The sequence below is a fragment of the Gigantopelta aegis genome, chromosome 2, assembly GCF_016097555.1.
Source record: "Gigantopelta aegis isolate Gae_Host chromosome 2, Gae_host_genome, whole genome shotgun sequence".
Classification (NCBI taxonomy): domain Eukaryota; kingdom Metazoa; phylum Mollusca; class Gastropoda; order Neomphalida; family Peltospiridae; genus Gigantopelta; species Gigantopelta aegis.
In genome coordinates this window covers 23,996,364-24,022,919 of record NC_054700.1, presented here as the reverse complement: position 1 = coordinate 24,022,919, position 26,556 = coordinate 23,996,364, and the positions used below count along the sequence as shown (strand labels likewise).

The 26,556-nt window shown below is 36.1% G+C and overlaps 1 protein-coding gene across 5 annotated transcripts in view; it reads right to left on the bottom strand.

Annotated features, from left to right (window-relative positions):
- The window catches only part of LOC121382960, a 50,577-nt gene extending 26,067 nt beyond the window's left edge, over nt 1-24,510 (bottom strand). The window contains exons 1-4 of one of the 5 annotated variants that reach the window (XM_041512662.1): nt 24,389-24,510; nt 13,889-14,075; nt 11,516-11,565; nt 10,475-10,574 (exon numbers count right to left, since the gene is read on the bottom strand). In XM_041512662.1, the coding sequence (XP_041368596.1) occupies nt 10,475-10,574; nt 11,516-11,565; nt 13,889-14,026 (288 nt within the window). In that variant the 5' untranslated portion in view covers nt 14,027-14,075; nt 24,389-24,510. Of the gene's footprint in view, nt 1-4,051; nt 4,104-10,474; nt 10,575-11,515; nt 11,566-13,888; nt 14,076-23,322; nt 23,489-24,388 lie in introns of those variants that run through there. The other 4 variants (XM_041512655.1, XM_041512671.1, XM_041512680.1 and 1 more) reach the window with 4 other exon arrangements.
- Nucleotides 24,511-26,556: the final 2,046 nt, after the last annotated feature.

Below are 26,556 nucleotides of genomic sequence, written 5' to 3'. Positions count from 1 at the left end.
TATTTACATCCTATAAATGAAGTTTTGGTGCAGGATTTGCTGTGTAATTAAACATTTTATAACCCACACCTATTTCCTCAACAGGTATATATTTACAGAATTGCTAAAGGGTGACTATATGAAAGGCATTGTCAAATATTTCTCAGGGCACTTAGGAATACACAACTTGGAGGATTGGGAGACAATGGATTGGAGAATATTACCAATATTGAAATCCTTTCAGGATTAGGGTCTCATATAACACTTTTTCTGTAATGTTACAAAATACAATTCATAGTTTTCTTTTTTTTTAGAAATTTAACAAAGTTTAGGCCCAGCACCTCAAATATTATCTTTAAATGTTCTAATTATAATAGAAGCTCATTTGGACATCCAGTTCTTATTTACATCCTATAAATAAAGTTTTGTTACAACATTTGCTGTGTAATTGCACATTTTATAACCCACCCCGATTTCCTCAACAGCAATATTTCAATGGAATTGTTAACAGTGACTAAATAAAATATAAAATATTTATTAGGATGGGCGAGACAAAAATAAGAGAAAGCATGTTAGTGGAATATGATTTTCAGAAATAGAAGCAATCGTGTCATCCCTAGAGGGTTAGGGTCTCAAGTAACACTTTTGTTTTATACATTATGTAATACAATTTCCACCATTTCTCGACGGTAATTTCACTTGAAGTTTAAGGTGACATCCTCAAATCTTCTGTTTCAGGAGTTTTATTGCACACAAATCTATATTAGGCTGTTAAATACTACTTAGGTCCTGCATTTGAAGTGAATTTGACATTATATGTTGGTGAGATGTCATTAAAATGATCTCTCATTAGACCAAAACCGATTAAAAGTCTAAGTTATTGATTTATAACCCATACTGATAATGTATTTATTGTTATCTTTGTAATATAACCATGACTACAGAGGTATTATTGAGTAAAGTTTTATCTTTATACAGAGTCCATGGAAGATATTAACATATCATAACTTGACCACACCCAAATAGGCATACTGTTGACAACTTAAAAGATCAAAACAACACATTTTTATTATATTCAAGTTTACCTATTTATTAATTGCATTAATACACTGGTAAGTGATTCAGCTGTATACATTTCCTAAAATGTAATATTAATGCATTACTACCTTCATAATTGTGTTGAACTATTCCAGACAAATGATAGAGCTTTATGTCTCCTGCAACTAGAGGCTACCACGAGTTAGCACTTCAGTATGTTTCAACCACCATTTAGCTTAATACAGACGAATCTAGCTCTGAACAACATTGTTAGACTGGAGGTGGCATTCACTGGTGGAGCAAATATTTGAAATTTTATGTTTCTGGCACATGTGTTGGACCACAGTCACTGATAATGGATTGTACCAATGATAAAACAAAACCCCTAACATTTAGCTAAAGTTGCTTGAAAACAAATAACCTCAAATAAAGCAGACAAACACAGATAAATGAAAAATCCAAAGCTGGGCCGAATTCAGTATGAGTACCAGATAATTCAATATGAACAATCTCAAAGATACCTGCCTACTATCAATACATCATGTTCAGAGTCGACGATTACATGTATATCTGCAATATGAACCATCTCAAAGATACCTGCCTACTATTAATACATCATGTTCAGAGTTGACGATTACATGTATATCTGCAATTGTGAACCAGAGCACATGACAATAAAACTACCTTTACAAACCATTGCTGTACTGATGAATCAATAACTTTTCAAAGGCATAACAATGTCTATGTTGTGATTATTTTAAGAATGGAATCATTTTTAATGCTATAGGCATCATATGATGGTGATTTCAAGGCTTGTACATACACATGTAGGTATTGGGGTATAGGATTGCTAAGACATAATTAGTTGAGTCCTTGAAAGTTTAAGATGTATAACCATGTACAAGTATATTATGAAGCTCTAATAGTCTTATGAGACCAGCCTGGTCAGTTTACTATTTGGGCAAAAAGCCAACCAAAGAAAAGACCTAGCATGGTTAAAGACTTGTGCCAAATGAAATTTGATAGCCTAACAGTTTGCCAAGTTTTAGCTTAGTTAAACAATCTCTGGAAAGATTTATTCAAATGTCTGTTCCACAGAAATGACATTTTCCAGCATTTTTGATGCCTCACAGTTACATAGATGCATTGCTTAGCCTTCTACGAGCATCTCATGTGAAAATTGCACTTTAGGGCTATTAAGTTAGTGATTCCGCAATGCTCTGCTTTGACAAGCTGTATTATGGCACATATACACCAACTTATTAAGCATAAAACCCATCTTCCAATTGAACACCCTGATATGTTTGAAGCCTTTCAGATTGGCAATATTTTTTTTATCAGATGTCTGACAATATTTGTGGATGCATTCCTAAAAACCACTACATGTAAGTTAACGTGAACAAAGATGCTCGGACTCTAGAGGTCACAACAGAGTTAAGGCTAAATTCTGGTGCTTAAACGATACAGCAGAACATCAATGTGTCATCACAAAAAGTTTCCAAAGCCAAACGTTTAAAGGGATTATGAATATATTTCATAGTACTGGTAGTAAGCCTTATCCAATGTTGATTGAATGCATTTGCTGAGAATATCTGTACTGCATAGGCAGTTTCAGTGGATACTGCTTTTGACTTAATTTCCAGACATCCTTTAACTTTCATTAGTACCTTTATCATGGGCCTCGTTGCAGATGAATTTGACATGAGCAGAGTCTTACAGAAAATGTGTAACTGTTGTTGATGGGATTGACTTGGTCCAGGTAGTAAACAGTGATTGTGTTATTTGTTCAGAGGTGGTAAATCAATATTACATAAAGCATTATGATGTGGAAGCCACACAAAACGTGTTAATATTGTGGTTGATACATATCGTGGGACTTTTACTAAGAGCAACATATTTTGTAAAACAACTGAGAACCTTTCTGAGTCAGGTTACCAATATCACCAATTTAAATACTTTCCTAGTCAAAGAATGAAGGAAGGCAGTATACACAAATATACTTGAAGTGAAAGTGTTTTTATAACAAATATTAAAAAATATCCAAGGTTGTATGCCATCCGGTGTTTTCAAGTTGACTGATGCTTGCTATTGCATGCAGCTAATGTTGCAGTTGAGGGATACAAGTAAGTTTCCCTTAGCTCAGAAGACTATATTTTGTGCTTGGCATTCCTAGAGATCCCTGGAGTTCCATTGCTCTCAACTGTGGTCCTAAAATTGGTGAAAGTATCGTTGAATCTGTATTGACAATCAAAATGTTTGTAGAGTTGTATATGCTGGGGGTAATACTGCCAGTGCACCCAGGAATCAGAACCGTGCGTCTAATTTGAAGCCTTTCCGAACGAACGCAGGACATGACAAAACATTACAAAATGTACCAATAAATGTTCACTTCGCCTATTTTTATCACAATTCTTCCCTTTCTTCTTGAAAGAGAGAAATTTACTTCTCAATCTCATACAATTTTCAATATCTTGCCAGGATATATTTTTGTTCTGTGCCAAAAAGGACAGAATCAAAAGTGTATTAGGGATTGTTTGATAAAGCATACACAACATACAAACAACCAGATTGTAATGTAGAATATGACCAAGTAACACCAAGTGCCGTTGATATAGGCTGGAAAATAGAAACAGAAGAAGACACTATATAGCATCTATACAGACTGGTATAATGTTGATAATTGAAGACTGTGACAACCAGGTTGAAGACAGTGATGGAAATGTAGCACAGAAATTTTGATATCTGCAAAATATGCATCCATCTGTATCATGACATTTCTAATCTATCAAGGCAATGTATGCATTTCCAACTGATTTATTGTTTTGACTCAGTCTTGTACAACAATATGGTTTTAAACAATAATCTTATTATCACCTGCATGTAAAAGGAAATGTGTGATCAAAGTACATTGTAAGTTAACAGGAACCTTTAATGGGTTTATATATATTAGAAAATAATAAAATTTGTATTAATATTAGAAAATTTGTTTCTAATTTTCATTATTATTCATACTTACCTAGTGCTTTACACCTACCCATTGAGCCTTGCAGAGCACTCACTCAGGGTTTGGAGTCGGTATCTGGGGACTAAAACATTCCCAATCTGAATGCAGATATTCCTTTTGTTTATTATTATACACAGATATAGTTTGAAATTGATACGTAACATTTGACACCCCTTCACTCACCCATAACATTTCATAATGCAAAATAGATATATTAATTTGAATAAAGAAAAGTACATGTATATGTATAACAGGGGTGGGGAAAAGCCCTTTTTCCATGGTCTAGGACCGATTCTTAATCTCTGAGACTGATATTTTTTATAGACGCCGGTCATACTGCTGTTATTCTTGTCAGTCTGAAGCATGTGTCCATTTTTATTACTGGAGAAAATAAGTTTTTTTGGCAGTGTATTTGCACGTGTTTATTTGTCTACATCATTTTTATTCTCAAGACTTGAACCAGTCCCAAATTTAATAAAAAGTGGTCACTTGCATGCACCACTCTTGGTGAGAAAGATCTCAAGGCATTACACTTCAATTAAAACAAAAGATCCAGAGTTTGCAACTGATTACAATCAGTCCTATCTCGATGGAAGTGTCGTTGCAATCAACACCCGTGTACTGAGCCCTGTCGGGTTGAGTCTCAAAAGTTCGATAAAATGGCAAGAGGCCTTTGCCACTGCATTAAAATAACATAAAATGTACTAAAATAATCTATAAATGTATTTATTGTGGACTTCAGTGTAGTGTATATAAACTTAAAAATGGTTTCAACCTTTGTTGTTGTTATGAGCACTGGTTTTCACTTGAGCCGGTAGAGGTCAAGTGATTGGTTATCCAATCAGCGAATACTTGTACTTTATATACATATGGGAGTTAAAATTCAAAACTTATATTCTTGTCAAAACATTTATTCCATTAGGCTAAACGTACACAATTAGATTTTTTAATTTTGTTGCCGATGTGATTAAAAGGTTTTTTTTCTTTTCTTATTTTAATGAATATTGTTCTGTTCATGATTCAAGATAAAAAAATACAAACTGCAAAACGCCACTGTGATAATAATTTGTTTTACACTATTTGGCAAATATCACCTTTTAAATGTTACAGTTTATGCATACATGATGTATATTATTTTAGGTTTTTTAAATTCCTTTTTATCCCCTCCCCAGCCCCCATCCCCAGGAGGGTAGCATAATGACTATCTGATTAAAATTAGCTCTACTGGTCTACCAGTAGATCTAACAGCATTGCGTGGACTCCCATGTCCAGGTAATATTTCGTCTGTAAATAATAATTTAAATATCGACCAATCACACTTCGCCTTTTATAATGTTATTTGGGAGCATACAAATTTTAAAATTATCTGGCGAGACTATTTATGCAGCCGCCATACAATGAACCATATCAATACATACAGACTGGGTTTGGCGACTGCTCAACTGCAATATATATATATATATATATATATATGTGTGTGTACATATATACTCTTCAAAAAAAGAAGCTTGACATTGATTTTCAAAGTTTAATTAAAAAAAACCTGGTAGATATGATACAAGCAACCAAAGATCAAGACGCCATGGGAAGGGGATTACTCTGTACATGTCCGAAACAGTATATCTGGGCATGGTACAACACCACTTGTTGAGTTGCCCTGCTTGCAATCTCCCAACGGCATTATTGCATTGAGCTGATGGCATTATTGCGTTACTTATACTGTCGTTATGTGGTCTGTTTGAATTACTGCTGATGTGGCCTTTTATGCCCCACCAACTGAGGGTTCGGCATGCAAAGTTACAAACTTCATGAGGCTGTGTGCTACTCTGAGGGTTGCATTTTTGCATTTCAGTACAAATGTTGACTAAAAAAAAAGAACAGTAAAGTTTGTTTTATTTAACAACGCCACTAGAACACATTGATATTTTATCTTACCATCAGCTATTGGATGTCAAAAAACTTTGACTCTGGCTATGTTTATGCGAATCGGACATGTTTTCTAGTGTTTTTGCATCACCATTCGCTCACTTACGTACTTGACTGTCTTGCCGATGTTTTTGATTCTGTAAAAATAATCCGATAGCATTATTTTTATCAATGTCAAGTTTCTTTTTTTGAAGAGTATATATATATATATATATATATACTCTAGGTGTTCAATTTATGTTTTTAAAGAACTGAATCAATCTTCAATTTTACATTACAAATTATTTATTTTATATTGTCGAGATCGATCTGGTGAGATACAAGTTTGTTTTTGTTTTTTGTTTAACGAAAACACTAGAGCACATTGATTAATTGATCATAAGCTATTGGATTTCAAACGTGGTAATTCTGACACGCAGTCATCAGAGGAAACCCACTACATTTTCTAATGCAGCAAGGAATCTTTTATATATGCACTTACCCACTGACAGGAAAGCACATACTACGGCCTTTAACCAGTTGTGGTACACTGATTAGGTGAGATACAAAGCTACTGCAAAGATATATACTGAACAAAAAAAGAAACTTCCGATTTGTACATATAGTATTTGTTGTGTTAAAGAATTCATTGTGTAATGAAATTATATAGGTAGTATTAGCCGTGAGCTGTATTATCAGGATTCATGAATTTTATCGATTATTTTTGCACTGTTAATCGTCAACAACGTGAAATTCAATTTGCACGTGCATGCATGGTTCGACATGTCCCGTGTAGTATTCGGTCAATTTGTTTTACTTGTCTTACTGACATTGTTGTCAAGTGAACGAAAACGCTTAAAAATTTGTAAAAAAATTAACATTTTTTACATTGTAGCATTTTTAGTATGCCAAGAATACTCTAAAATTTACGCGAACGGGTGATTGGCATGCTTGATGCTGGCATGTCGACAGAAGACGTTGCAAGGCATGTTGGGAGTTCTAGTCGAGCGATACGAAATCTTCACGTAAGATTTCGAACGACAGGAAGCACTAACGACTTGCCACTTCGTGGACGTCCGTCTGTTACAACGCGTGGTCAAGACCACTATATCACGAACGCGCATTTGCGCAATCGATTCCAAACTGCCACTGCTACTGCTGCTAACACACCTGGGCTTCATAATAACCGAATCAGTGGGCAAACTGTTCATAATCGTCTGCGGGAGAACGGTTTACATGCACGACGTCCTTACGTCGGATGCGTTTTAACGCAACGTCATCGTCTAAATCGTCTTAATTGGGCACGTGTACACACTCATTGGATACGGCGACGCTGGAATACCGTTCTTTTTTTGGATGAATCCAGATTTTCTTTACAACGTGGTGATGGCAGGGTGCGCATCTACCGTAGGAGAAATGAACGCTATGCTGACTATTGTGTTCTTGAATGAGATCGTTTCGGGGGTGGGGGTTCTGTCATGGTCTGGGCAGCCATTGCCCATGGTTATCGTTCACCACTAGTCGTCATTGATGGCAATTTAAATGCTCAACGTTACCGCGATGACATTCTCACTCATCACGTCATTCCTCTGTTCCATAACAACGCCAACATCTCGATTTTTCAGCATGATAATGCCACCTCTCATACAGCTAGAGACACTGTAAATTTTCTTAGGACAAATAACATTGATTTCATTGATGACTGGCCCGGTAAAAGTCCTGATCTCAACCCCATCGAGCATGTCTGGGATAGTCTGGACAGACGATTGAGGCGTCATCCCAACCCACCCGCTAACGTCAACGAACTTCGTCAAGCACTCATTCAGGAATGGAACAATATTCCACAGGCAGAAACACTTTAGTCAATTCTATGCGCCTGCGATGCACTGCAGTGGTCAATTCAAGAGGTGGTCATACCCGTTATTAAGTGGGTGTTTTTATTTTTAACCCCTACCACACTTGGTCAAAATTTCTCCCAGTTTCTGTTAACCTATGGCCATGATTTTTACACCAAACGATGCATCATGGAACACTCTTTAAACGCATATATAACAATTATTCCCCCTGTTTGTTTTCATCAAGTTATTTTCAAGCAAAGTTAGCGGACGTTTCTTATTTTGTTCAGTATATATATATATACACTAAAAGGCAAAAGTTATTGTGACACACAAAAGACAAATATAATTGATGATAAATTTTTACTGCCGTGTATGAAACATTATAACATGGAAAGAGAAATGTCCGAAGGTATGGAAAGGAGCAATAATCCATGAAAAGAGCGCACCTGCCATATGCAAATGAGCCACATCACTAGAGGGGGTCCAGAGCAAATTTCACACAGTCAGTAGCGAGTGTGTCCACCTTGAGCACTGATACAGGTCTGGCACCGGCATCTCATTGAGACTACTAAACGCTTGAGAAAGGGATGGTACGGACTGTGAGGGTTTCTGGCTGGAACCTGGTTGAGTGCTCGCCTGAGGTGCTTGCATCACAGGATTGAACCACCTTGGTGGATCCATTCAATTTACTGTAAATCATGTAATTAATACGTCATGATATTATTGCGTCCGTACATGAGTGAACAAAAATGCATATTTTTATTAATGCGTCGGTTAAAAGTCCACATCACATAAAAACCAGTTCTGTTGTTATTATATTGTTTGGGCTTCATCTTTCATGTCAGTAGTTGTTTTCACAGCTACTACATAACCTGAAGCTAATCGCATGGTGGGTGGACCAAGAAGCCCTAATTACTTAAAGTAGTGTAATTAGTATAACTACACCTTATTGTTAAGGGTATGCCTCGCACTTTTGTGTGGTGATTGCTTCTAATTAATCCACTAGTAGGAATAAAAGGTAAACGGGTCGCTATTACAGGGCACAATATTTCACGCGAACGCAGACGTATTATTCTAATAATTGTTTTAGACTGATTTTATACACTTGATGTGCAGCACAGGAATAGACGTTAACAAATGCGATATATTGCAACAGTGACAACTTGCGACCAGTCTAAATTTAAATGCCATGTATAGAGTCGAGCCAAATGGTTTGAAGAAATACGCACGGATTGTTGGTTACGGTTATATAATTTTCTACTGTTTCATTTTTACAGGAATATATTTAGTAATAAAATTTGTTGATTATAATTTTACAAATGTTCAAAACAGTTTAAATGTATACAGTAATCCGAAGTGTTAGAAAATTTAAAAAATACTCACATCGCAAAATGAGCTTTTTAAAAACAAAACATTTGGAACATCATAATATTATATAACCGCTATGATATTCCAGGAAAGTGAAAATAGAATGGCAACATCGAAACGAAAGAAAGATTCTTGAAGTATTCACAAAAAGACATTTAAGAACAATTGTTTTTGTATTTTGTTTCATCTTTATATTATAAAAGTTTTATTTTATTGAGAAGTATTATAATAAAATCCTGCAAATTTTTTGTATTGGGAATGAGTCTAAACAAAATGTGTCAAGTTATTATTGCGTTGATGTGTTTGCCGCATTTTTTGCATTAATTACTTGCTCGCATTAATTTCATGATTTACAGTATTGGGTTTTTTCCTTCATTCCAAACAGTGCACCACAACTGGTCAAAGACCGTGGTAGTTGTTTTCCTGTCTGTGAAAGTGTGCATATAAAGATACCTTGCTACTAATGGAAAAAGTGTAGCTTATTATCTTGAGCTCTCAACTTATTATCTCAAGCTATCAATGTATTATGTCAAGCGCTCATCATATTAACACTTGTCAACATGATTGTTATGTCGTTTTCTTTTTCAATTCTCTTTTTGGCTGTACAGTACTGATACAGAAGTCGAGAGCTAAAGATAATAAGTCGAGCGCTGGAGATTACAAATCAAGCACTAGAGATAATAAGTCAAAAGTTTAACATAATAAGTTTAGCACTCAGTCAAACGCTTGAGATAATATAATTTAAGGCCTATTTCAACATTTAAAAAATGGGGGCAAAAGTGCGGTAATAAATTCTGAACTGCATACTAGAATGAATATATTTTATGGCTATAATATCACGTTTTTTCCATCTTGAAATGAAAGTTCAACATTAAAATTTTATATTGAAATTAGTTTCCGGCATACTTCGTAATTCATCCGAATCATTTCGTATACCCTCGGCATAATTCTGAAAGTTTTCAAATTCTTTTCATGTCACTGGCATGATTCTGCAAGTAAGGTTTTGATTGGGACTGCTGTTAGATCCACAGGTAATAGTTATTAACCAGTGGAGCTCATTTTAATTCGATTGGCCTAGTGATGACGTCACATGGGACAGATTGACAATTTTATTTTTCCCCACCCCTGATGTACAGTATTACTTTTAAAATCTAACTTGGTTTTAATAAGATGAAAATTCCATCTTTTGTTTTGTGAAATGACACAAAAATTCCCAAAGTCAAAGCCATTGTCGTCAAGTCAAATTTTAGAAATAAAATCCTGAAATAGATTAAATATACATTCTGCACAAAAAATGTAAAATACTGTTAACGTTTTTCTCTAAATTAAATGACACACACACCTGTCGTTCCAGCTGAATAATCTGACATTTGAGCAAATTGACACGCCGTTCATCAAAATTCTCGTGAGAACTTTCAGTCACCAACTGACGAAGGGTTGACCTGTTCATAAAAATATGCATCAGTAATTACATTAGAAATTATATCGAATACATAATCTAATGGAAATAATTACCCTGCTTTAAAAAAGCAAATGGACCTCGGTGGTGTTGTGGTTAGGCTAGTAGGTACAGGATTTGCAACCCGATGCCGGCTCCCTCCCAGAGCGAGTTTTAATGACTCAATAGATAGGTGTAAGGCCACTACACCCTCTCCTTTCTCACTAACAATTAACATATAAAACTCTATATTATTGTCTTGATGGAAAATAATTTTAATTCTATAAAGAAAAGGAATGTTTTTTCATACACCAGCAATCTTTAAACTACAGCTACCTGGAGTCTAACACCTGGTAATTGTGGCACTCGGTCTACATTTAGAAACAGAATAGCACACACAATTTGAATTGCTGTCATTTTTTATAATAAGCAAATGCATCTCTCTCAAGAATGAGCTGTTTTCAGTGATTCCAAAAGAATAATGAGTTGAAATAAAATACATAATATCTAAATATGTAGTATTTTTCTTACAAAAGATCTAAGAAGTTTACAACCAGATGAACTTATGAATGAATGAATGAATGAATGTTTAACGACACCCCAGCACGAAAAATACATCGGCTATTGGGTGTCAAACTATGGTAAACGCAAATCTAAAGCGATGATCAACATCAATTCAAAAATTCAACAGTTAAATAAAAACACAGTGTAAAGAACTGTCCAAAAATACAAATATCACAGATAGATACTGACTTTTACTCAAAATTTCAATTGTATCTCGAAGAAAACAAGGGGATTTGTGCTGTATTGGCCAATCTCAAAAAGAATGTTACACCCCTGCACCACGGTGAGGTTACAGCACGCGCAGGGTTGATGAACTTATGAAACATTATTACTATTATTAGGTCGTAATGGTGAATTAATTATACAGACAGATCTCTTTACCTGGTTTCTTCCAATTCAGTGCGTAGTTTCATATTTTCTTCTTTCAGTGCCTAAAAAATGTGATTTCTAAACTAATAACAAAACAGGAATTTTTTATAATAACATTATGTTTATTTGCAAAATAAATCAGAGAAAAAAAACTCATGTTCATAATTTATGGGCATATTTTAGTAAGAAGAGTAAAAAAAACATTCAACGTTTATAAACTAGCCTGTCTCAACTTCCTCCACGGGTTCAGTCTCTGTCAATCTTATTAAAATTAGCTCTACTGGTCTACCAGTAGATCTAACAGCATTGCGTGGACTCCTATGTCCAGGTGACATTTCATCAATGAATAACAATTTAAATATCAACCAATTACACTTCGCCTTGTATAGCGTTATTCAGGAGCATACAAATTCTAAAAATATCGAGCGAGACTACATGTATTTATGCAATAGGCAAACTTGTTAGTCCATTTCAACATTGAAAAAAACAGGGGGAAAAGTGCAGTAATAAACTCTGGATTGTATACTAGTATAAACAGATTTTATGGATATACCATCACGGGGGTTTTTCCCCGTCTTGAAACAAATTTTATATAAAATTTTATATTGAAATTAGTTTCGGCATACTTTATAATTCACCCGAATCATTTCGTATACCCATGGCATAATCCCGAATATTTTCAAATTCTTTTCAAATCACTGGCATGATTTTGCAATTAAGGTTTTGATTGGTCGAATGAAACATCAACTGGACATGAGCTTCAATGGACTGCTGTTAGATCCACATGTAATAGTGAAGCTAATGTTAATTAGATTGAGACTCTGTGTACTTCCTTGTACCCACCTGCTGCTAACATAGCTGGTCTGACCCACGGCACTAACTACCAACCCTGGTAGTAGTGGAGCCTCTTGACAATGCCAGAAGTAACTACTGAACACTTCCAGAAGTGGTCAGACTAAGCCCACAGCTAAAAGCTGATGGGGAATGACAGGTGTGTGGCAAGGATAACCACAAGAGACAAGCATATGTCATGGTTGGATAGACAAGGACTGGGATGTGGAGGTGGACAGCGAAAGAAGTCGAAAGATAGGAGGAATTGCCAGATCGGGAAGAAACGAGATGGAAATCAAAGGAGTAAAAGGAAACGGGGAAATGAGATACAAAAATAATAATAATAATAATAATAATAAATATGCTGTAGCCTAAATGAATCAAGTTAAAAATGTGATGATCTATCAAAACAGTATAATGGAAATGAAATTTTAAACCAAAGCTATTAGGGTCTGTTCCAGGGTTCAAATGTTAGCACAGCAATGATGTCAGGTGCTACGGTTTCCTTCCTATCTTGCCTTGACGGCCCAAAAATCACCCGTCGGTGGGCCACTGGGCTATTTCTCGCTCCAGCCAGTGCACCATGACTGGTATATCAAAGGTCGTGGTATGTGTTATCCTGTCTGTGGGATGGTGCATATAAAAGATCCCTTGCTGCTAATCGAAAAGAGTAGTCGATGAAGTGGCGACAGCGGGTTTCCTCTCTCAATATCTGTGTGGTCCTTAACCATATGTCCGATGCCATATAACCATAAATAAAATGTGTTGAGTGCGTCGTTAAATAAAATATTTCCTCCCTTCCCCAAAAATCAGATGTTGTCGACGATAAATGCTGTGTTGCCCTACCTATACACTCCATGATGTGCATGTAAAAAACAGTAAAGTGAAATCATTTTTTTCTCAAAAACTTGACAGAAAGTAAGTTGCCCTTTTGCTCCTCTTCTGAAGGAAACGTTCGTCTTGGTGTCCCTCGAACTTGCCTTGGTGCCCTAATGTTTACCCGGTACTATTAAACCAAAGCAGTGCACCCCTCCTACCCCACCTCCCAATTAAAATTTGACTGCTGCTGTTAATAATTAACAACTTTCTCATGAATATGAAAACTATATGCTAAGGGGTTAATGTTAATATTTTTTTTAAAATTATTTCTTATGAAATCAAAATTTGTTTCAAATTATTTTAAATAAGTATTAGTATAATGGTGGGAAGACACCGATTAAATTTAGATTGAAAAATGGGACTTCCACCAGACAACAAATCCTGCCAGAAATGGTTCAGGAAGATGTAACTAGAAGTTTGTTTTGTTTAACAACACCACTAGAGCACATTGATTAATTAATCATCGGCTACTGGATCTCAAACATTTGGTAATTCTGACTCAGTCATCAGAGGAAACCCGCGACATTTTTTTCTAATGCAATAAGGGGTCTTTTATATACACTTTCCCACAGAAAGTTGTGGTGCACTGGCTGGAATGAGAAAAAGCCCTTTCAGCTGAATGGATCCACCGGAGTGGGGAAGATGTAATAACTTCCTGCTCTCAGACATATGTACCTTAATTTCACGTTCAGCCTTAGCAAGGCTAGCGCTCTTGGTGCCAGTATCGAAAATGTGACCTTCAAAATTATCATTCCTTTTCAAGGCCGTCTGCAGTTTGAGTCTTCCACTGTCCATGTCAAATCTGGTTGTCATGACTGCTAAAGAATTTCAGGGGAAATGGTCTAGCATTATGATTTTAAATCTATAAAAAAAAAAAAAAAAAAAAAAAAAAATGATTCATTAACAGGTATTACCGGTATGACAATTTGAAAACAAAACAAGTTTAAGTTTTAAAAGATGAAAAAAAAAAAAAAAATTGTCAACATATTGATCAAATAAAAAACTAGTTATATGCAATAAAATTCCATGTTTGTTTTTTTCTTGCACAATTCACACAATCAACATCATACTTCAGGCCTTTTGATTAAAAATATGCAGGCGGGCTAAAAATGGCTGTCTATGTTTTGGTTAAATACAAATGTATGTAGGAGCTGGTTTGGGCACAACAGTTTTTTTGTCTGTTCTGACCAGATCTTGTTAGTATAGCAATGTTATTATGGGAGGGGGGGGGGGGGGGGGGGGGGCAGACTGATTTTTGCCCGAATTAAACAAAAGTACCCAAATCTGGATTACAACATTTATTCATATTAGTATTACTGCCAAAGAGCTACAGTGTTGTAAACGAATCGCCACACACATTATTTTGGGTGGAATAATGAAAATACATTGTGATACATGTACGTGTTCAGGCCATCTCATTTTGCCTGAATTTCTCTATTGTTTTTGCCCGAATTTGAGGATTTTCTCCAGGACTGGGGGGCAGTTGACCCCCCCCCCACACACACACACACACCCTGTCTTATACGCTTATGGTTATTATCAGCTGGTAACAGTTGTAGATATTCAGAAATGCATTTCAAGTTGTTTTACTCTAAATAAAGCTTAATATTTCAGTGGTTTTGAGTGAAATGTTTTGAGGTCAGTTTGTTTACCGTATATTAATTTATTAAATGTGTTTTTTTCACATTGGCCTTGTTATAGGTCCGAGGGGAGTTCTAACGGCCCTTCGGTGGCTATATTGGCCCAAGACAATGCCTCGGGCCAATATAGCCACCGGAGGTCTGTTACAACTGACCAAGGACCTATAACTAGGCCAATGTGAAAAAAACTATTTAATGACATTTTTATTAATCAACTTACTAGAATAGTGACAATCACATTGTGAATTGATCCCTCCGTATGATGAGTTAACCAACCTTCGCCCCCCCCCCCCCCCCCCCATAAATAACTGGCATAGCCAGAGAGTGGGTTGGTGGGGACCACATCTTTGGCCCTCCACTTATGTATACTAACATATTGGCCAGTTTTTATTCTGACAAGACCTATTAGGGCTGTGTACGTTTAGGTGCCCCATCCCCTCTTTATAAAATCAGGCTGTCCAGCACACCCTTATGAAAAAGTAGGACACAATTAGGAATGAAAATATAAAAAATGTAGGACAAAAGTAGGAAAATGTAGGACAAAAGTACGACTGAAACTGTACGTAGCAACATTATTCATGCTCATATCGAGAAAACACTTTTTTCTGTGGTGCTCAGTTTGTACATGTATTTTGTGTTCTATCAAAAATAATATGAATCTTATGCAACGGTCACATTATACAGTTACCGGTATTTCAAATTACTGTACAGTATATTAATCAGTATACATATTTACATGCATAGGAATGCTGGTGCCCAGTAAAACAAGAGTTAACATGATTAATTTAAGTTTTTCATAATGTATTACAGATTCTGAAGTCATGCATACACATTGTATATTATAATCATGTTAATCATTGGAAAATATGTTGGCTTTGAGGGTGTAATTTTAATATGTTGAGATTATATGGTGCCACAAATTGGGAAATATATTTTGCTGCCAAGAAAAATAAAAATAATTCCCTTAACTGTTGACTTTTATAATAACACAAGGAATATGCACACTTTAACAGCAATTCGTGGCATTTTTAAACAAAAAAGTACCAAAAAAATAAGTATTTTAAAGAAAAAGTAGGAAAAATAGGACAAAGACCAAAAAGTACAAAAAAGTAGGATCGCTGGACAGCTTGTAAAATATTTGCCAATTAAGCCAATACAATACAGTGTTTAAATAAATAATAAACTCAAACTTGAAGCTTCTGCCCTCCCCCAACCCCCCCCCACCCCACATTAGTTATCCTACTGTAAGCACAAACTGTACTCACAAAGATTTCTGTTCTAGAGTACTCAATATTATAAGACAACCCATGCCTACAGTACAATAATAATTATACAAAATAAAAATTTAATTTAAAAAATGTATGTAAAAAAAGAAAAAAAGGCAAAATTATATATTACACTAGTTTAACATGAAACTAAACCACAGACTGCAGTTTGCACAATATGTTTAATATTTATTATGAGAATACTTCCTAACATTAGTTGATGATTACTAAGTAAAGATTTAATTTTTTGACAATTTTTATTTTGTTTTGCTAATAAGTCAAGTTGTTATGATGTTGTCGACTGCTAATGCCAGGTGCAGTGAAATGTATCTGCACAAATTGTTCTATTCTCACGTTGAAGTATAAACATTAATGTCTCGCAGGAAATATAACTGACAATGTTATTGACAAATTTATGCCCAAAACAAAAGTTAACTTTGGAATGATGACTGGTTGGCATTCTAGACGATAACGACAATAGGTATAAGCCGTTAAGAGTAGCATGACTGTTTACAAAGCATCCAAAAAATCCAATCTAAAACAAACTCTAAAGAACAAAAAAGCAAGGGGAACTTTCTAATCTCGAACACAGTGGTGCTGGTCGACAACCAATGTTCTTCAAAAACGTGTAGATATATTCATAATTCATTTCAGGGCATAAAATTTGGCACAAATGATTTTGTTGTTCGTCTGTCGTTTATGCAAAACCAATATCGACACAAACGACGGATCGTTCGTGCAAAAACTATAATCGCTCATCAGAAAATGGTAACTATTTTTGGAATAAAATAATAAGAGAACGCGCCTAGCATTGCAGGTATGAGAAAAAAAACAATGTATTTTTTAAAGGTATGTAATAAATACAGAACCTCACATACGTTATTTTCGTGGTAAATTTCTTGCGCACAATAAACTCGTGCAATAAATAGGAAGCGAAAAAAATGGATGTGAACTTCTGTATATTTATTTACTTTGTGACACCTGTGTGGTTACGTTGAAATATATGCATTGATTCTGAAACATATATTGTAATGAAAACAAGTACAACCCTTGCTAAATCAATTTATTAAAGCGGCAGTATCTGGAATATTTTTATTATTTAAGCATATAGAACAGAAAATCCAATTACGTTTTGTGCATATATGACGCCGCACTCCGCATTGGTCTCACTACGCTGGCTTATCCAGGTCAAAAACAAAGCCAGTATTTTGAAAGTGGGACACTTTTGACGGGCTCGTACCGATCTCGGTTTTCATTGGCTTATCACAAGTATAGAATTCCCCAACAAGAGATCATGTGAGATTTCGCAATTTTTGAACAAATTTAACTGTCTTGATTAAGGGGTCGTCTCATATCTCCAAAACATATTTATATTCATAGAGGTATGGTACAACGCCTTTCCAGGGGTCACTGGGTGGGGGATTTGCCTTGAAATTTTGACAGTGGCCAGCTGTTGGCATACGCGTTACATGTAAGGGGGTGTTACTAATCACGTAACGCTCTAGGGGTAGAGGAAGAGGGTATTGTGTTCGATTTACGTAACATTTTTCAAGACTATGTTATTTTTATTCATTACTTAAGAACTAAAAAGGTGTTTTTTTGGAAATGTGCGGTCAGTCTAGGATCGATCCCCATTGGCGGGTATATAAAAGACAATGGTATGTGATATCCTGTCTGTGGGATGGTACATATAAACGATCCTTTGCTAAAAAAAAAATGTAGCAGGTTTCCAAGGTGTGTATGCAGGGACTTTCAGCGCGGTTGGGGTTATAGACTGTGTTGAGCAAAGTTTATATGGGGCTATGCTCCCCCCAAAAATACATTTCAAATTTTTTAAAGCTTAGGCAAGTAAGGGTTTCGACCTCCAATACCCTCCCCCTGCACATGCACCCGATTCCTCTCTAAGATTATATGTCAAAATTACCAAATGTTCGACATCCAACAGCAGATGGAAGGAAGGATAGGATATGTTTTATTTAACGACGCACTCAACACATTTTATTTATCGTTGTATGGGGTCAGATGATTATTAAATCAATATGCTTTATCTTTGATGTTGTTAAACAACCCCCCCCCCCCAACTTTACCCTTTCCAAATGAAATAATATTTATTTGAATTTGTCGATTTTAACACGTAAAATTAAGAAGTAAAAACGTTCATTGTCTACTTTAGTATATTTTATTTTAAAAATATATACATGATTAATGTGTTACTAATATACAAACTAAACTTAACACTTTATAAAATATCAATTCTGAAATAGGAAGGTACGACTGTTGATAATACGTTGTCAAGATCAAACCGGTTTTAACTAAAGACTCTAGTACCGTATCCTTAACCGATCGTTCTTCGTACAGCGCAAGATTTCTCTTTTAATTTTTTGACACGAACACTAAAATTTGAAATCGGCAAACGCACGTGTTAACTGAAACTGATAACAGGCTGTCGTTTGTGCTTTGCCAAGCTATGGTGGCACAGGCGACGAATCAAGTGTATACGTTAGATGACATCCGTTCATAGCGAACACACGCAACCTTTTTAAAAGTGCATTTGAGCTTGTATTTCACATTTGTACATGTTATAATATGGTAACCAGAGAATGTAACTTTAAAATATGATATACACAGTGAAGAAAATAGTACGTTTAATAAGGGACTTTATAATAACAAAGTGGAAATTAGAACATGATGAAACTGAGTTGCAGCATCGATTGAATCGATCGTGGATTCGCAGAACTTCGGGTCTTTCCGTTCAGATCCGGAAGCTCAGACTATTGTTTGGCGCCAACAAGTACTCCCCTGTAACAGAACCAATGGGGTAGTGTGCTGAAATGTAAATGGCAGCTTTCAAGTTAGTCCCAGCATACCAAATAATAATAATAATTTAGTATTTATGATAAGAACTTGGAGAAAAGCTAAAAAAATCGCCCATCTTAGATTCTCATTTGATTACCGTTGCTGGTTAACCTTTTCATTTGTATCTGAACCACTGAAGAAAATCGTTCGTGCAAACACTAAAACTACACGACATATCGTTTGTCTGAAAAAATCTATTTTTTCATAAGATATATGTGGAGAAAGGAGATACATGTCGGGCAATTATCATGACTGTTAGTAAACTGATCTGTATCAATATGCCTTCTGCTAGACTACACATATTTAACCTAAGTTGCTTTTAACCTGGGTTAAATTACCTCTTGTATAGATGCACTTATGTAGCATATTCGAGGAAAATGTATGAATGAGATGGTTAAATGTCATATTATTCTCCATGTGAAACAGTGTTTTTAGAAAGGAAAACAAATATCAAATATGGCGATGACCATTCATTTTATTGCAGATAATTGCTGAAGCAGATTATGTGCACACATACATGCACACACACACATAATCCGAAGAACTGCAGAATACCATAAAATAAAATGTAGATGCAAAAAGGTACATTTTTGTAAGTCCTTTAACTTGAACAGAAGCAAAATCTACAAATGTGCCACAACCACCAAATTACATTGATTCATGACAGAGTAAAAAAAAACAAACACAACATATATATATATATATATATATATATATATACGGTATATATATATATATATATATATATATATATATATATATATATATATATATATATATCGGTGTGTGTGTGTGTGTCTGTGTGTGTATATATATATATATATATATTATACACATGTATGCGTTTGTATGTATCCGAGATACAAGTATACCTTTATTGTTTAATACATTATACATTTGGACTATTACACGTCCATAGGTACAATATCTGGAGTTGGGTAGGGGGCAAAATCTTGAGTAGTAGGGACAATTTTGGTAGGGGGAGAAGCCATATTTATATATAAAGTAGTAGAAAACCTATATTTTCGTACTGCAGGCCTGCTACAGACACATTTGCACACACACACACACACACACACACACACACACACACACACACACACACACACACACACACACACACACACACACACACACACACACACACACAAAAGTTTAAAAAAGAACTTTTATAATAAATTATTATTATTATATGTGTGTGTGTAATTTAACTGCATATACTTTTATTTTAAAAATAAAAGTTAATAAATAAATAAATAAGATGTAGTAGCCGAAGATGGCAAAATAAAGTATAGAGAATGTCTTGATTGAACTCTAAAATTAGATTAAATGAAAAATGAAGACCACATTCACACAAATGTGATGATAAAAAGAGTATACTCTTTATTCAAGAACTGGATGCATCCGGGTTTTTTTCTCCATTAAAGTAGATGGAATTGTGTATTTTATTTACAGTATAATGTGGAAATGTTATCAATGCACATGCTTTAACCATTTTGGTTGCTATTAACGTCGGTTATTGTTGACAAGCAACAACATTAAACTCAACGTAGTCGCATTCTGTGTGGGAAGCCATGGTATTGCATCAGATTTGTCATGTTTTAGTGCCTCTAACCAGAAGTGGTGTCTGGTCTCTTCTTTTCGAAATTTGTAAAACGATATTTTTTTTAACATCAAGTTATGGTTTAGGCAGCCAACTGCACAACATGTTTTAGGCATCTTGGCCGTTAACTGTTGTAAATGATCGACTGAAATTGACTAAGGTCTCACTACACAGATCACTTCCGGGTGAGAGTTCATTCATCACAGTCCACTATAGTTCCTAATTGTGACACATGTTATGGTTCACATATTCACTTCTAGGAAATGGTGAAGAATTAAAACAATATGTATGTTTAATGGTAAGCCTTCTGGCTGTATTTTGCCCATGTTATTTTGTAATATTGTGCATCGATCTTTTGGGGCAAGTGACAGCCGGAGTGAATCGGTTAATGAACCACCTGTTCGGACCGGTACTACAACCAGATGCGGTCATATAACAAAAAACTGAGACGGAAATGTTCTCAATTTTGGAGTGAAAATAAATGCTTATATAATGTATGTTCTCAATGGTGTATGTTGTTAGTACCAACAAGAACCCGTTCTATTGGCAATCTTCGCTTGAAGTTGGGCAGTTTAACATGGGTTTCAATGGAAGATGACATCTGTGTAGTGAGACCATAATGTAAAACATGAAATTACTGTTTATCCCCAAAAATATAAGTTTACCAAGCCAAAATTAAAATGTACTAGTGTAGCATCCTTAAAAAAGGTAATTACATCCATGTGGATTTGAGCCAAGCGTATGGGGGCCCTATTTGGGTAAATATTGCAAATATGTCCATTTTTTTTTTTTTTTTTTTTTTTTAGGGGTGTGTGTGTCAAAATGTATATTCTAGTGTTCTTACATGTAATAAATAAATTGATCTGAGTGTCTAACACTGAGTTTCTCATTGTAAATGGTCAAAATTCAAGGACACACGGTCAATATCCAAATTCACCCTAATTTCTATGATTTTGTGCATAATGAATTTTTTCGAATGTACAGTCATAGTGACAAACAGTTTTGATGGTATTGTGAATATATAACATAGTATTCTACTATAAAAGTAGAATTTGTATCTGCCATTAATAAATATGTGGATCTTCATGCTGAAATATACAGAGAAAAAAACAGGATTTCAACACTTCAATATGAAACAATTGTTGTCCATAGCAAAACTAATATTTTTAATGATCTAACTAGATAATTAGCTTCTTTGTATGTTCCCCATATCAGAACTACCAACAAGGTCATACATTACCTTATAGTGGCTGCTTGTTTGATGGCCATCTATTGCATGGATGACCAAGGAGTAACAATGTGATATAGTTTTTATTGGATGGTATGGTGCATCTATCTTTTGGTGTATTGGTTAGAGTTCATAAGTTGCACGGCTCTAGTATAGCTTTTCATGGTGTAAATGACCCAAATTATCAAACTGACTTCAAACCCAGTTTGACAAAATCTGTCACTAGATTTTAAGGTCTCACTACACAGATCACTTCCTGGTGAGAGTTCATTCATTACGGTCCACTATAGTTCCTAATTGTGACACATGTTATGGTTCACATATTCACTTCTAGGAAATGGTGAAGAATTAAAACAATATGTATGTTTAATGGTAAGCCTTCTGGCTGTATTTTGCCCATGTTATTTTGTAATATTGTGCATCGACCTTTTGGGACATGGGTATATAGCGCAAGTGACAGCCGGAGTGAATCGATTAATGAACCACCTGTTCGGACCGGTACTACAGCCAGATGCCATGACGGGTACTACAGCCAGATGCGGTCATATAGCAAAAAATTGTTCATCAAAATAAACCTCGCGTGCAAGCACAACGGCGAGGTTTATCCTGTCTATCCATTCCGCCATTCACAGTTTCTGGACAACGGTTCCGAGGAATTTTGCTCGGAACGAAATTGCGGTCAAAATAATGATTACCATCACATTTTCCCACCCTAATCGTATATTGTTATCTATTTCGATCTTCACTTTGAATTAAAGGAAAAAAGTCCGTGTTTAGAACGTCGCCATGCGTGTCAGCTGATATTGTCTGCCAGCATAATTGGCTGCTAGAAAGTGGCTGCTAGAATCCGCTCGGTAAAGTCGGACTTTTTTCCTTTAATTCAAAGTGAAGATCATTTCAAAGTAAGTATTTCTTGGTCTCAGTGAGCTCGAAATAGATAACAATATACGATTAGGGTGGGGAAATGTGATGGTAATTGTTATTTTGATCGCAATTTCGTTCCGAGCAAAATTCCTCGGAACCGTTGTCCAGAAACTGCGAATGGTGGAATGGATAGACAAGATAAACCTCGCCGTTGTGCTTGCACGCGAGGTTTATCTTGATGAACTAAGCAAAAAACTGAGACGGAAATGTTCTCAATTTTGGAATGAAAATAAATGCTTATATAATGTATGTTCGCAATGGTGTATGTTGTTAGTGCCAACGAGAACCCATTCTATTGGCAATTGTCACTTGAAGTTGGGCAGTTTAACATCTGTGTAGTGAGACCTAAATTCACTATCAAATCATAGGTAACTAAGGAGAAGCTTCACCGCGTCACGTGATAAACAATGGCAGATAGGGCCGAAGTACCCCTATGTTCGGTTCCATGAATAAACTAATGTGACTTGAGAAAAGTAATGTAGTATTGGATGTACGAAGTATTGTTTTTATTATATTTTAATTTTTTGCTTATCCGAAGTTATCGTATCGAAAACATATGACACCAGAATACAATTTGTAACATGCAAATTTACCTTTTAAAAATTGCAAATTTATAGTGCAACTGCATGGAAAATTAACAAAAATAATAGTTGTTCAATAAACGAGTCTACAAAAGTAAGTAAACTAAGTGTTTTTGAGAATTACTCACAAAGAATATTTCCGAGGTAACTTAATAGAAAATAATACCGGAACTTCCGGTGGAAGTAAAATCTGAAGCTATGGTCTCACTACACAGATGTCATCTGCCTTTGAAACCCATGTTAAACTGCCCAACTTCAAGCGAAGATTGCCCATAGAACGGGTTCTCGTTGGCACTAACAACATACACCATTGCAAACATACATTATATAAGCATTTATTTTCACTCCAAAATTGAGAACATTTCCGTCTCAGTTTTTTGCTATATGACCGCATCTGGCTGTAGTACCGGTCCGAATAGGTGGTTCATTAACCGATTCACTCCGGCTGTCACTTGCGCTATATACCCATGTCCCAAAAGGTCGATGCACAATATTACAAAATAACATGGGCAAAATACAGCCAGAAGGCTTACCATTAAACATACATATTGTTTTAATTCTTCACCATTTGCTAGAAGTGAATATGTGACCCATAACATGTGTCCCAATTAGGAACTATAGTGGACTGTGATGAATGAACTGTCACCCGGAAGTGATCTGTGTAGTGAGACCTATGACGTTTCGCCCCCAGTTTGACCATGTACCAGTTCGCCCCCTATTCGATTCGCCCCTGTTTGCTCGTTCGGCGAACTGGTACTTTTGTGGGGGCGAACTAGTACATTTGTGGGGGCGAACTGGTACCTTTGTGGGGGCGAACTGGTTAAGCACGCAGGGGCGAACTGACATCCGATTTGGGGGCGAACTGACTGGGGGCGAACAGACCTGGGGTGAACTGACTGGGGTCGAACTGGCTTGGGGGCGAAACATCTGGTACCCGTAAAATCTTGTATAGCACATGGGTACTATGAGTTTTTCTTTTACGGCCCGCTAACAACGCGTATGATGCGGGCCGTTTGCAACATATTGCGGCAGGTTGATTAATAAACATTTATATAAACACTTATTTGGACATGCTTACCGAGCATACTTATTTTGGCCACAACGTTTATCGCCTCGACTCTGGTGCAATCTAAAGACCTAGGGCCCTATTTTCGAAGTCATCTTAGCGCTACGAAATCGTAAAACCGTCGTAGGTTGTGACGTCACTACAGCACATGCCATAGTGACGTCATAGCTTACGATGATTTCACGATTTCGTAGGCTAAGATGGCTTCGAAAATAGGGCCCCTGGCTAGGGATTTTCGAAGCTTTCTTAGCACTACAAAACCATAAAACCATCATAGGCTATGACATTACTACATCACACGCCATAGTGACATCATAGCTTACGATGGTTTTACGATTTTGTAGCTCTAAGATAGCTTTAAAAAATATGGGCCCTGGTAGTGTGTGTATTAGTGATTAGGCCTAATATATAAAATATTTGTTATCAAAAAAATAAAAAATTATGAGTGTATGGTCTCACTACACAGATGTCATCTGCCATTGAAATCCATGTTAAATTGCGCAACTTCAAATGACGATTGCCAATAGAACGGGTTCTCGTTGGCACTAACAACATACACCATTGCGAACATATATTATATAAGCATTTATTTTTAATAAAAAATTTAAGAACATTTCCATCTCAGTTTTTTGCTATATGACCACATCTGGCTGTAGTACCGGTCCGAACAGGTGGTTCATTAACCGATTCACTCTGTCTCGTCCGTTACACGAAAGGTCAGGGGCAGGACGTAGCTCAGGGGTACAGCGGTCGCTTGATGCACGGTCGGTTTAGGATCGATCCCCGTCGGTGGCCTCATTGGGCTATTTCTCGTCCCAGTCAGTGCTCCACAACTGGTATAACGAAGGCTGTGGTATGTATTATCCTGTCTGTAGGATGGTGCATATAAAAGATCCCTTTCTGGTAATTGAAAAGAGTAGCCCATGAAGTGGCGACAGCGGGTTTCCTCTCTATATATGTGTGGTCCTTAACCATGTGTCTAACGCCATATAACCGTAAATAAAATGTGTTGAGTGCGTCGTTAAATAAAACATTTCCTTCTTTCCCAAAAGGTCAATGCACAATATTACAAAATAACATGGGTAAAATCCAGCCACAAGACCATTAAACATACAAATTGTTTTAATTCTTCCACAATTACTAGAAGTAAAGATTTGAACGACAGCATATGACACAATTAGGAACCATAGTGGACTGTGATGAATGAACTCTCACCCGGAAGTGAAATGCTCATGCACCTGTATAACTGTCCAATCACATGTCTTCCTCTCGAATGGCAAAGGACTGGTGCTAATGAAAACAACGCTGTTATAAAGATTTAGGCTACTCTTTGTCTTTGACAGTTGTACCTTTTATTTTCAGAACGACCATCAAAATTGCGCCAAACTTCTTTCATCAAAATGCGCACCATTTCTCTTTGGCTTAATCCTACGGGACATTCCAAATTACATAGCACCATACCACCTCCCGCCTGTTACCAACTACGGTTGGACTGCTGGTGCTCCCTTGCACCTGCCAGTGCAGGCGGTCCCTCCTTCACCCACACCAACCCTTTCCTGTCCTGGACGGAGGAACCGGCCGAGGCCGGTACTTGTGCCCAGGATATGCGTGCGCTACAACAGCTTGCTCTGAATGTGCACGTTAACCTTTTTGGAATTGAATTGGAATTGACAGTTGACACAACGACTAGAAAAATGTACAACCGTGTCCGGTGTATCAGCACGTCCGGTAATTCGGCGCACTTGGTATTTTGCTCAAGTAGGCCTATGCTTAGGAAGTTGTCATGTTCATTCTCTCATTGATACTGTTAGGAGTAACACGCGAACTTAAACCGGATAGACTTAGGAGCTGTTTTAGAAAATAACCTAATAACTAATGTACAAAGTGGATTTAGAGCTAAACACTCAACTATAGATCAAATTGTTAGATCGCAAAATAGTATTAATGATGCATTCCGAAAATCACATAAAGTTTTAGCAATCTTTATAGACATAGAAAAGGCCTTTGACATGGTATGGCGTCAAGGACTACTAAATAAACTACAAAGTAACGGTATTCAAGGTAACATGTTTAACTTTATCAATAACTTCATCTATAACAGATCAATCTCAGTTAAAGTTAATGGTCACTTTTCAGATAGAACTGAAATAATAAATGGTATACCACAAGGTTCGGTCCTC